Source organism: Lolium rigidum, chromosome 3 (genome assembly GCF_022539505.1).
Source record: "Lolium rigidum isolate FL_2022 chromosome 3, APGP_CSIRO_Lrig_0.1, whole genome shotgun sequence".
In the NCBI taxonomy this organism is placed as follows: Eukaryota; Viridiplantae; Streptophyta; class Magnoliopsida; order Poales; family Poaceae; genus Lolium; species Lolium rigidum.
In genome coordinates, this window is record NC_061510.1 from 290,104,580 (window position 1) to 290,116,951 (window position 12,372).

The 12,372-nt window shown below is 40.4% G+C and overlaps 2 protein-coding genes across 2 annotated transcripts; both read right to left on the reverse strand.

Annotated features, from left to right (window-relative positions):
• Positions 1 to 107: 107 nt before the first annotated feature.
• LOC124696656 (B3 domain-containing protein Os11g0197600-like) lies at positions 108 to 5,142 on the reverse strand. Its single transcript, XM_047229355.1, has 5 exons — positions 5,008 to 5,142; positions 1,796 to 2,507; positions 1,226 to 1,336; positions 935 to 1,098; positions 108 to 656 (listed from the first exon to the last, which is right to left on the reverse strand). Exons 1-5 carry the CDS (start codon positions 5,140 to 5,142, stop codon positions 375 to 377), a joined length of 1,404 nt encoding a protein of 467 aa, XP_047085311.1. The 3' UTR covers positions 108 to 374.
• A 1,208-nt stretch (positions 5,143 to 6,350) lies between these two features.
• Positions 6,351 to 11,858, reverse strand: LOC124696657 (B3 domain-containing protein Os11g0197600-like). The gene is made up of 5 exons (XM_047229356.1): positions 11,637 to 11,858; positions 8,411 to 9,194; positions 7,834 to 7,944; positions 7,543 to 7,706; positions 6,351 to 6,846 (listed from the first exon to the last, which is right to left on the reverse strand). Exons 1-5 carry the CDS (start codon positions 11,856 to 11,858, stop codon positions 6,565 to 6,567), a joined length of 1,563 nt encoding a protein of 520 aa, XP_047085312.1. The 3' UTR covers positions 6,351 to 6,564.
• Between the last annotated feature and the right edge of the window lie 514 nt (positions 11,859 to 12,372).

Sequence of the window (12,372 nt, forward strand, 5' to 3'; positions counted from 1 at the left end):
CAAAGCCAAATGTATGAGCCAATCTGGTTTTTTCGCTCAGGAAGATATACACAAAAATGCATGAAAATATACTGACAAGCCTATAAGTGGAAACTAAGGGGCATCAATAAAAACTATAATAGAATAAATTTTTTCAAATAATATGGAATTACAATGGCAGCAATGCTAGTACTAGATTATTCTTGAACAATCCAATAAGACCACAGCTAATTTTATTAGCGACTCACTTATTTTTAAAATAAAATATCACCAATATCTCTATAATGTCTACTCATTGCCTACTAGAGCCCCAAATCACTGAAATTGCAGACAGACCCCTGACATCTTTTCTAAATGATGGAAGAGAACACTCCCTCAACATGTCCACATGACTGTTATTTCCGGCCAGGACCGGGGAGGAATGGAGTTATTTCTGGGACAACTCTGTAGATGTGTACTTTTATGTTGTCCTTCGAGATGAGCTCGAAGACACAGATGTCAAACGTCTCCAGATTATTGCCTACAGCAAACTTGCCCCAGCCACCGCTGAAAGCGCCTACAGAACGCTGGCTGTTATAGACATAGTTAACATCCCAAGACTTTCCTTGTGGATCCCACAGTTTTATCTTCCTGTTGGCACGTGGAAGACATTCCCTTGCAAATTCACTAGGGATAGTCTGCAATACAAGGAAGTGACTCAGGAACGGGATAAAAGAAAAATCAGGCAAGTCGCAGATACCTCAAGAAAAGACTATAACAGTGATAAAAAAGATTGAATAACAGCTAGTGGCAAATCAAAATGTGCACTAAAGGAAGGTACTCATGTAGCCAACTGAGTGACGCTCGGTTCTATTCATGCACATACAGAAATAAATGGTCCTAAAATAGGGGGAATATAGGAATGGTTCTTAACACAATAGAAGTAGTAAATATGTGAAAAAAGAAGTAACATTACCAAGAAAAACCCCACATATACATAAGACTCCTTCATTATCTGGAGACCGAACGGATTCTTGGATTCAAATTTCTTTGCCCTTTGCAAAGCCTGGTTCTTCTGTTCTTCAGTTACCACTGGCCTTTGCGATATTACTTTCAGTTGTCTTTGACCTGAAGCGCTATCTGACAAGCGCAATAGCAAAAATTTATATACAGAAACCACACATTTATAATAACTGCATGTCCTACTTATCGTAAATTATAGCAAAGCTTTCTGATATCACGATGGTTTTTGGGACGGACAACTTACATTTACCACATCTAGCTGCATCCTTATTCATTCTGAGCCGCATGGGTGGTGACAATTCAGACTTGATCGAAGAAATACTTTGTTCTAACATGCTGCTTGAGGAATCAGAATCTGTGATAGAGAGAGTATGTTTGTAAAGGAAATATATAAATCCCTAGGACTTTCAAGTACTAGATACAGTACAAATTTCATAATTACTTTTAACAAAGTTGATGTTAGCCATCTCTAACCTAGAGCTCAAAATGGTTCTCTTCTAGCAAATACTTGCCTGTACTGTAGTACGACAATGCATGGCAAACAATAAAGAGTGTAAGCTGTACTGTACTAGACATGGCATGGATGTGGCAAGTCCTTCATGCAATTATTATGCAAATATGCATACTACTTTCTGTCGGCTTGTTGCTCCAACAATTTAAAAAATAATGGAACTGTTCACTAGCTTTTATTTTAGATAAGAAGAGACATAACCTCCCTGACCTACACATAGTGAGATGTTACTAGCTACTACATATATGCTGACTATGTCAAAACGAATATTAGTCCATATTAAAAATTGAAGATAAGTTTTACCTTCGGTACTGTTAAGGCTTGATGCCGACTTGTAAGTACCAACTGAAGCTCCAGGACACTTTTTCTTACCCTTGTCTGAAGAGATAGACAACTTCTGCAATTCAAAGTCATTTGCATCCATTTCTCTAATCCTCTTCCTTGTGGTTCTGTTGCTCTCCTCAAGGGGGACAACCACTCTTTCTTGTGGGTAAGCTGAATCCATGTCCATGTTAACGCTAGTTAGTGTTTCCTTACAAGCTACGACCGAAGTTTCAGGCCTACAGTTTTCCAAGACACTACAACACTTCTTCGATGTAGAGCCATTTGCATCCAATTCTGTAACCCTCTTCCTTGTGGTTTTATCACTCGCCTCCAGGGGAGAGGCCACTACTTGTGATGGGCCAGCTGCATTCATGTCAATGTCCCCTTCACTAACTTCTAGTTTAACGACCATATGCTTGCAAGGCTTAGCGTGGAAAGCCGAGGGCTTCTCAATGCACATTGCATCAAATATAGTTACTGAGAACTGTGAGTGTCCATCATAACGAAATGTTAAAAAGTGACCCGTCCCAATCGAGTGATCTCTCACAAATTCCTTCCATCCCTTCACAAAGAACAACCCTTCATTGTCTGAAGCCAGTTCTGCAAGCCATGTGTTCCCACTTTGACCTTTTAGGTAAACCACTCCAGTAGGCTGATTCTGAAGGTACTGGTTGAATGATGCTGGAATTCTCTGCATAGCATCAACATACAAAGCCTTGTTATTTTTTCTGGAATACACACAAGTAATTGTAACGATGTGAACTAAATGTGCAATATGATCACAGATCAGGGACAAAGCTATCAAGCAAATACTATATGGCATGTCATGTCAGGTGACATATTAAAAGGCGCCAATTTCCTAGGCCAGTGAAACAAGCCTGAACCACTGCCTGAACGATAAAAAAATGCATTAATAAAACACTGCAAGAACATCTATATAACACTTTCTCCATGCACCAGATAGCACGGTAATGCATTTCACAAATGGACAAAACATGATGCCTTCAATTAAACCATGCAATAACTTACACAAGGATATCCATATGCACATCTTTCTGTTTTAAACATCATATCATAATCCTCAGGAAATGATTTAACAGATTGAAGATTAAAGTTTAAGTGAGTTCAGGGTAAAAGGTTACTTTTAATCTAGACCTTTTAATGCTAAATTCAGTCCCTCCACTTCGGAAGTTGTCCATATTTTATAGGGTGCTGTCATGAGAACTGTGAACATCACCACAACGCAGGGCAGGGACAAATATGTTGATGCTGGATAGGAGACACAACGAGAAGTTGCTCTTCTTGAAGGGAATTAAAGAGGCAATTACAAGAAACCAAGGTCTTGTTAATTCTAGGGACATGAAAATCTCTGGTTCGTGCTTCTGAGTTCGGTCACTGTTTGAAAATATATATAAGTTGCTTCCGCAACTAGTTGCCTCTTTGTTTTCTTATTAATGTACATGAGGACACACATGCGATTTTGCAAGCTTAAACTTATGAAGGCAACAATAAACATATGAGATATCATCTATTCACACAAAACATCATTTGTGCATTTATCTCCATGGAACTCTCAAGAAGTAAACTACTAATGATTGTCTGCCGACAACTTCTGGCTGAAGGACCGATATGTGAATGGACAATATTGTTCTGACGGAAGGAAAAAATTAAATCAGATTATACCATATCTTTTTTTTCTGAGAAAGGACATTATGCCATATAATGCGTCCCTTAAGCTGTTAATCAACATTCCATACTATATACTGGGCTACCAGAGCGCATTTCCATATATAAGTAGTAAGCCCTAAGCAGAGAAAAGTTCCTAACTAGCTAAATGAAACACACAAAATACCACTCTCAACCCTGACAAAGTAGTGTATCTGTGTAAGCATGGGCAATGCTGTGCTAGCTTGATCAAGATTAATTCTTCCACTCTCATGAAGGACAACTAAACTAACAAAGATTACCAAAAATACTAAGGTCCTCTTTGTTCGACAGGATTCCAAAAGCACATGAGCTGGATGTCATGACATGCTCAATCCTACAAAAATTAAAAATACGAGATTACATATACAAGGTTATTTTGGTTGGGGCAAAGAGAAGCCCACAAACTTTTTGAAGGATTAAGTGATTGCCATAGTTAACAGCTTATCAGAAAACAAACAAAAAATTCCATGAGGTCAGACTCAATGGATATTTTTCCATGTCATGACATGTTCAATCCTAAAAAAATCAAATCTTGCAAATCAAACAAGGTCTACAGGGGAAAAAAATCCTAAGAAATTGAATCCTCAAAAATTCCTATCGAATTCCATGGAGAGCCTATTTGGTTTGCATGATTCCAAAAACGCGGGAATATGACAAGAACATATGATTGCAACGTTATGTCCACTTAAGTCCCAAGAGATTGAATTTGCTCCATAGTTTTGTTTGGTTACAATAGCAAAAATAAAAGGATTCTTTCCAAGAGCGTTGGGTCAATGGAAAATTTCTTACGAAAATAGATAGTAAAATTTAGAAAAACTTCTTATGGATGCAATCCTAAGACCATCTAGCCGCTGATACACTGCATCTTCACCAAGAACTCAATTTCGCCGGGTCCATGTCAGAGACAGTGGGGTGCTGGTTACACCATTCGTGCAGGTCTCTACTTATGCGACAAGGACAGTTAGAGTTACTGCAGCCGTGGGCCTTCAAACGAACTTCTTAGGGAAACTTCTAAGAATTCCAATTATTCCAAATATCTATGAAAGAAACATTCGAACCAAGGAGGCCCTGATATTCAAAGCAGAAAAAAAAGAACATGCTATTAAATGTACATCAACCGAGATTCCTCTGCTGCCACCAGGTGGTGGATCGAAGGAAGCGCTTTATTCCCACATCCAAAAGCATAACCAGCTTAGAATCTTCCAAATAACACCATACAAGATTCACGATAATAATGAGTAAACATCCAGCTCACCTTTGGCATCAGATACACAATCAAAAGCAAACACTCATATATCAGACTATCAGAAAGATAACACTCTGTTTACGTTTTGTACTGAGATATGGCAAATGAACCTTCCCACAGAAAAAAAAGAACCAACATCGGATCGGGATAAACATACACATAGCAACTTGAGTCGATCCAAGAAAAATCAATCAGCAACATCCTGCAGATTATAATCAAAGATGCAAGGAGCTCTCACCAATCTCTCCCCGTATAGGTGCGGAAAGAACACCCTGGCGAATTGCTGCCCGAACTTGATGCCGCTCTCCCCCTCCTTCTCCTTCCCCTTCCCCTTCTCTTTCTCCTTACCCTTCTCCATCGCCGTCGCGGCCATGGCGGCCGCCGCCTCCCTGGTCTCGCTCTCCAGCTCCACCTCCCGCCGCGCGCTCCCCTCCCTCTCCTGCTCCTCCTCCCGCCGCCGCCTCTCCTGCAGCTCCCGCCGCCTGCTACCCGGCCCCACCATGCCCGACCAAGCTCTCTTCTTCTCTCACCTACCCCGTACTCAACTATTGGGAGGATGCCGCCGAGGTTTATGAACTTCAGTTACCGCTGGAGTCTGGAGCAGGGAGTGAGGGTGTCATTGTCCTCTGACTCCCACGGTCAACACTCGCTGACTGTGGGCCCCATCTCCCCTAATTCTCAGCGTGGGTTTTAGCGTGAGATCCTCGAGGACGAAATGGTCAATGTCTTTTCACAGAAAAGGGAACATGCCTCGGCTGAGCAGTAATGCTACACCTACAAAATTTGGTTACGGAAATTTCTTACGGACAGTTGCAAGCCGAGCACAAAATCAGAACGTGGCCCGTGATTCAAGGGAAGAATCAAAGCTAAGCCAACAAATTCACGCCACGTCAGTCCGTACAAGTTTCCGTAAGCCAAACCGTCCGTAGATCTAGGATTACTGTCGGCTGAGGATGAAAGGCCCTGACCTGATGGTCCTTTTTGGGCAATTGTGCTGCAGAGATCATGCATGCATGTGCGTGAAAATAGATAAATTAGTGAATGATCGATGAACTTTTCTTGGATTTTTTTTGTTCTTCTTCTTTCGGGGGCAAAATAGAGAATTCGTCATGCATTTATGTTCAATATTTTCGAAGCATTCAAAATTCACCTTTGATTGTACAGATCTGGTAGCACAGGGCGGTGTCTACTTGATGTACACTAATTAATTTTTTTTTACTACAGCACTACTGAGTTTTTTTTTGTGAAAAGGACAAGTCGATTTATTAGTAACCATTAACAACAGTAGTACTAATAAAATGCCAAATTTAATAAAAGATACAAACAGCTTTCTGGATCAGGGTGCTATCTTTCTTTTTCCAAAAAGGAGAAACCCAACGTCTGCATTAATCCAGAGTCACCGCTCAACACCTATAAACCCGGCAATGGGTGAAGAAACATGTTGTTAAAATAGGAGCACACATCCGGTCTAGCAGACCCTCGGCGAGCGTCTCATGCACTCGCTTCAGAAGGCATCACCGCAATCAACCACTGGTTCATCTTCAGGGTAGAGATCCACACAAAAAAATATGCTGTTCAAATAATGTTGCATTACGATTGCAGCAATGCTACAAAAAAAAATCTTGGACAGGGGCCATTTTTATTAGCCAGTCACTTTTTTTAACAAAATGTCACCAATATCTGAATACTGTCATCTTCTTTCCTACTACAATCCCTGATCAGTGGAACTTCAGACATACCCTGATATGTTCAAGATAATGGAAGAGAGCACTCCCTCAACATGTGCACATGACTGTTATTTCCTGCCAGGACCGGGGAGGAACGGAGTTATTTCTGGGACAACTCTGTAGATATGTACTTTTATGTTATCCTCTCCGAATAGCTCAAAGATGCAGATGTCGAACTTCTCCAGATTATTGCCTACAGCAAACTTGCCCCATCCAGCGCTGAAAGCACCGCAAGAACGCTCACTGTAGTAGACATACTTTACGTCCCAAGACTTTCCTTGTGGATCCCACAGTTTAAAATTCCTGCTGGCATGTGGAAAATACTCCCTTACGAATTCACATGATATTTTCTGCAATATACAAGGAAGTATTTCAGGAAAGGGGTGACAGCGAAAACAGGCAAGTCACAGATATACATATATGGCGCAACTATTAATTGGACTAGAAAGTATCTGAAACATAAATGTTTCCCTACCGTGAAGTAAACTAAGACAACCAAATTTTTTGGATGGTACTTTGGCGGGATTTTCTACTTGAAAATTTTGAGCGGGGAAATGGAGTCTAAAGCAACAATCTCGTGTCACGGACACCACTTGATAATTTTATAAACAAAGATCAGTAAATGTTTATCTCCTAACATAATAACACGGATGGATGTGAAATCAATGAATTGGCTAAGCAACGCCATCAACGGAATTATCTAACAGAGACAGAATAAACTGAATAACAACTAGTGGCAATTCAATATGTGCACTAAAGGATCCTGTTCATGCACACCCAAACAAATGAAATGGCATCAGCCAGGACTAGCCCTTGGTGGTATTTTTGTTAATAAAGTAGAAGACCTGAGCACCCTGCGGAGTCTAGGGCTCAAGCACAAATAGGCAGTGAGTCTACTTGCACAGCACAGGTACTCAGGTAGCCAACCGGAGTGATGTTTGGTTCTATTAATGCACACACAAAAAGAAATGGTACTAAAATCCAGAAAAAAAGGAACCATTTTGAACTTGATAGAAGTACTAAATATGCGAGAAAAGCAACATCACCATGAAAAAACCCACGTATACATAAGACTCCTTCATTATATGGAGACCGAAAGGACTTTTGGATTTAAATTGCTTTGCCCTTTGCAGAGCCTGATTCTTCTGTTCTTCAGTTACCGCTGGCCTTTGCGATATTACTTTTAGTTGTTTTCCACCTGTCACTCTATCTGACAAGTGCAACAGCATAAGTTTTTTTACAAAAATCACATACTTATAATACTGCATGTCTTACTAATCATACATTGAAGCAGAGCTTATTGACATCAGGGGAGTTTTTTGCGACGGACAACTTACTTTTACCACGTCTAGCCACATCCTTATTCATTTTGAGTCGCATGGCTGATGACGATTCAGACTTGATGCAAGAGATACTTTTTTCTAACATGCTCCTTGACGAATCAGAATCTGTGGTTTAGAGAGTATGTTTGTAACAGAAATATAAGAATATTTAGCACTTTCAAGTAAGCTACGGTAAAAATTCAGCTAGTTTTAACGAAATGGATATTAACAGTCTTCCTACAGCTCAGAATGGGACTCTTCTAGCAAAAACTTGCCAGTACTGTATTACGATGATGCATGGAATGATGGAAACCAATAAAGAGTGTAAACTGTACTGTATTAGACATGTTATGGATGGGGCAAGTCCTTTATGCAAATATGAACACTATTTCATGTTGTTGGCTTGTCGCTCCAAGAGTTGAAAAAAATAAATTAATTGTCATCTGTTAGACTATTACTAGCTACTTTATTTTAGATAACAGAGATAGAACCTCCCTCGCCTATGATTGTGAGATGTTACTAGCTACTACATATATGCTGACTATGTCAACAAAAATCTTACACAGCCCTCAAAACTAGAGACATGTATTACCTTCATTGCTGTTAAGACCTGTTGATCCCGACTTGTGAGTACCAACTGAAGCTCCAGGACACTTTTTCTTACCCTTGTCTGAGGCAATACATAACTTCTGAAATACAGAACGGTTTGCGTCCATTTCTCTAATCCTCTTCCTTGTGGTCCTGTTACTCTCCTCTAAGGGGACAACAACTGTTTCTGGTCGGTCAGCCGAATTCATATCCATGTTAACACTAGGTAATGTCACCTTACAAGTTATTTTTGAGAAGGAGGATAACTCCAGCCTCTGCATCGGTTGATGCACACAACCAAGTGTCGCCTTACAAGGAATGACAGAAGTTTCAGGCCTACAGTTTTCAAACACACAAGAGCACTTCTTCGATGTAGAGCCATTTGCATCCACTGTAACCCTTTTCCTTGTGGTTTCATCACTCACCCCCAGGGGGGAGGCCATTACTTCTGATGGATCAGCTACATTCATGTCAATGTCCCCTTCACTAATTTTTTGTTTAACAGCCTGATCCTTGCAAGGCTTAGCATAGAAAGCAGAAGGCTTCTCAACGCACATTTTATCAAATATAACAACTGAGAACCGTGAGCGCCCATCATAACGGAAGGTTAAAAAGTGACCAGTCTCAATCGAATGATCTCTTACAAATTCCTTCCATCCCTTCACAAAGAACAACCCTTCGTTGTCTGAAACCAGTTCTGCAAGCCATGTGTTCCCACTTTGACCTTTTAGGTAAACCACTCCAGTAGGCTGATTCTGAAGGTACTGGTTGAACGATGCTGGAATTCTCTGCATAGCATCAACATACAAAGCCTTGTTATTTTTTCTGGAATACACACAAGTAATTGTAACGATGTGAACTAAATGTGCAATATGATCACAGTTTGGTGACAACGCTACCAAGCAAATACTATATGACATGTGATGTGACAGACTAGAAGGTTCCGGTTATCCTAGGTCAGAAAAACAAGCCTGATATCATTTCCTAAATGATGAAATGTGCATTAGTGAAACATTGCCAGAGTATCTATCTAGCATGTCTTTCCATTGACCACATACCATGGTAATGCATTTCATATATACAAGGGATATTGATACAAGATGGTTCCTTCAATTAAACCATGCAATAATTTACACAAGGATATCCATATACAAAACTTTCTATTATGAGTATCGTATCATTATCCTCAGGAAATTATTTAACAGATCACTAATACTATCTACTTAACATTAAGGTTTAAGTCAATTGATAAAATGGTAAAATTCACTTTTGGTCTTGACCTTTTTATGCTATAATTTGGTCCCGCTACTTTCGGATTTTTCCATATTCTATAGGGTGATGCGATGAGGACCAAGGACACGACCATAACGCAGGGCGAGGGCAAAGATTCTGCTGCTGGACAAGAGATACAACAAAAAGTTGCTCTTCACGAAGGAATTACAGACGCAATCACAATAAACGAAGATCGTGTTAGTTCTAAGGACAGCAAAGCCTCTGATTTGTTTTTCTGAGTTCAGACATTGTTTGAACAAAAATATGTGTTGCCTTCACAACTAGTTGCCTCTTTGTTCTCTTCATCTCTTGTTAATGCACAGAATCACGTATATGTTGATGTTGCAAGCTTATTAAGGCAACAATGAACAGATAAAATATCATCTATTAACACAAAACAACAGTTGTGCATTTATCTCTACATGTTAGTTGAGCAACTAATACATCTGCCGACAACTTGGGGCTGAAGTACTAATATGTAAATGGACAACATTGTTTTTACGGAAGGAAAGAAAGAAATCACATCATACCATATTATATGCCCCTTAAGCTGTTAATCAACATTTATACCATATACTGGACTACCAGAGCGCACTTCTGTATATAAGTACAAGCTCTATGCAGAGAAAGCTCCTAATCAGCTAAATGAAACACACAAAATAGCACTCTCAACCCTGACAGAAGAAGTGTAACTGTGTAAGCATAGGCAATGCTGTGCTAGCTTGATAAAGATTAATTCCTCCACCCTCAAGGAGGGCAGCTGAACTAACAAAGATTGACAAAAATACTAGGGGCCTCTTTGATTGACAGAATTCCAAAAACATAGGACCTGGATGACATGGCATGCTCAGTACTACCAAAAAAAAATGAAAATACGAGTGTGTCAATGTGATCAGACTAAATGGATATTTTCCTTCGAAAATGTATGTAGAGTACATATTTTTTCCATGAGTTCCTATCTTTCAATCAAACAAGATCTATAGCAAAAACAAATCCTAAGAGACAGGATCCTGAAAAATTCCTATCAAATTTCAAAAATGTGGGAATATGAATAGGACATAGTAGTGCAATGTTATGTCCACTTGAATCCCACAAGATTGAATTTGGGCAAGAGTTTTGTTTATTACACCATTGGAAAAATGATTATTTCAAGAGGTTTAAGTCGATGGAAATTTTCTTATAAAATATAGCGCAATAGAATCCTTAGAATAAATTCCTATGGAATTCAACCCTAAGACCGTCTAACAATTGGTACTCTGCATCTTCACGGAGAGTACAACTTCACCGGGTCAATGCCAGAGACGGCAGCATTGACGGTAGCGACCATTCCTGCAGGTTGCATAACATGGAATTTCTCTACCTTGGGAAAGTGAAAAAAAATGTTAATGGAAAGTTAGACTGTTAGAGTTACTGCACCCACGGGCCTTCACACAACTTGATAGAAAAAATTCCTAAGGATTCCAGTCCTTCCAAATTTTATATGAAGAAAAAACATTTAAACCAAAGAAGAATCAAAGAGGCCCTGATACTGAAAGGAAAAAAAACATTTAAACCAAAGAGGAATCAAAGAGGCCCTGATACTGAAAGCAAAATAAAAAAACATTTATGCCATTAAATGTACATCAACCGAGGAGATTCCCCTGCCACCAGGCAGTGGATCAAAGAGATCACATTATTCCACTCCCACAGACAAAGGCATAACCAGCTAAGAATCTTTCAAACAACATCATACAAGATCCACCTGTGGCATCAGAAACACTATCAAAAGCAAAACTCTCATAGATCAGACAATCAGAGAGACAACACTCTGCTTTTTGTACTGAGATGTAGCAAATGAGGAGTTGAGCACAGAACCAACATCGGATCGGCTAATCATAGAAATGGCAACTCCAGTCAATCCAAGAGAAATCAATCAACAACACCCTGCGGATTATAATCAAAGATTCAAGGAACCTCACCAATCTCCCCCCGTATAGGTGCGGAAAGAACACCCTGGCGAATTGCTGCCCGAACTGGCCGCTCTCCCCCTCCTTCTCCTTCGCCGCCATGGCGGCCGCCGCCTCCCTGCTCTCCCTCTCTTGCTCCTCCCGCCGCGCGCTCTCCTGCTCCTCCTCCCGCTGCCGCCTCTCCCTCTCCGGCAGCTCCGACCGCCTGCTCCCCTGACCCTCGCGCCCCACCATGCCCGACTAAGCTTCTCTTCTTCTCTCACCTAGCCCCTCTGCTCTACTCTTGGCAGGATGTCGCCGAGGTTTAGAAGCTTCAGTTACTACTGGAGGCTGGAGCGGGGCGAGTCTGACTCCTAGTGCCAACACTCGCTGACACTAGCCTAATTCTCGGCGTGGGTTTTAGCCTGAGATCCCTGAGGACGAAATGGTCAATGTCTTTTCGGAGAAAAGGGGAACATGCCTGGGCTAAGGAGGAAAGGCACTCACCTGATGGTCCATTTTGGGCAGTGTGCGTGAAAATAGAAAAATGAGTGAATGAATGATTGATCGACTTTTTCTTGGATATCTTTTTCTTTTCTTTGAGGGACAAAATAGGGTAATCGTCATGCTTATGTTCAATGTTTTCGAACCATTCAATTTCCTTGGTCACCTTTGATCGTAGCAATCCACTGAGTTAAATTTTGGGAGTTTATCCCAAAAAAAAAATTTGTCTTTTGGAAGGGTGTTATCTGGGACATAAATACTGCTT

What these genes read in the sequence shown, in the direction of transcription:
- LOC124696656 (XM_047229355.1), bottom strand. Translation starts at nt 5,142, where the DNA reads ATGGCCGCGACGGCGATGGAGAAGGGTAAGGAGAAAGAGAAGGGGAAG. An exon ending in ACCTATACGGGGAGAGATTG is followed by an intron (nt 2,508 to 5,007) that starts GTGAGAGCTCCT and finishes GATGCTATGCAG; the next exon opens with AGAATTCCAGCATCATTCAA. An exon ending in TGCAGCTAGATGTGGTAAAT is followed by an intron (nt 1,099 to 1,225) that starts GTAAGTTGTCCG and finishes TGCGCTTGTCAG; the next exon opens with ATAGCGCTTCAGGTCAAAGA.
- LOC124696657 (XM_047229356.1), bottom strand. Translation starts at nt 11,858, where the DNA reads ATGGTGGGGCGCGAGGGTCAGGGGAGCAGGCGGTCGGAGCTGCCGGAG. An exon ending in TGTGGCTAGACGTGGTAAAA is followed by an intron (nt 7,707 to 7,833) that starts GTAAGTTGTCCG and finishes TGCACTTGTCAG; the next exon opens with ATAGAGTGACAGGTGGAAAA. An exon ending in TATACGTGGGTTTTTTCATG is followed by an intron (nt 6,847 to 7,542) that starts GTGATGTTGCTT and finishes TGTATATTGCAG; the next exon opens with AAAATATCATGTGAATTCGT.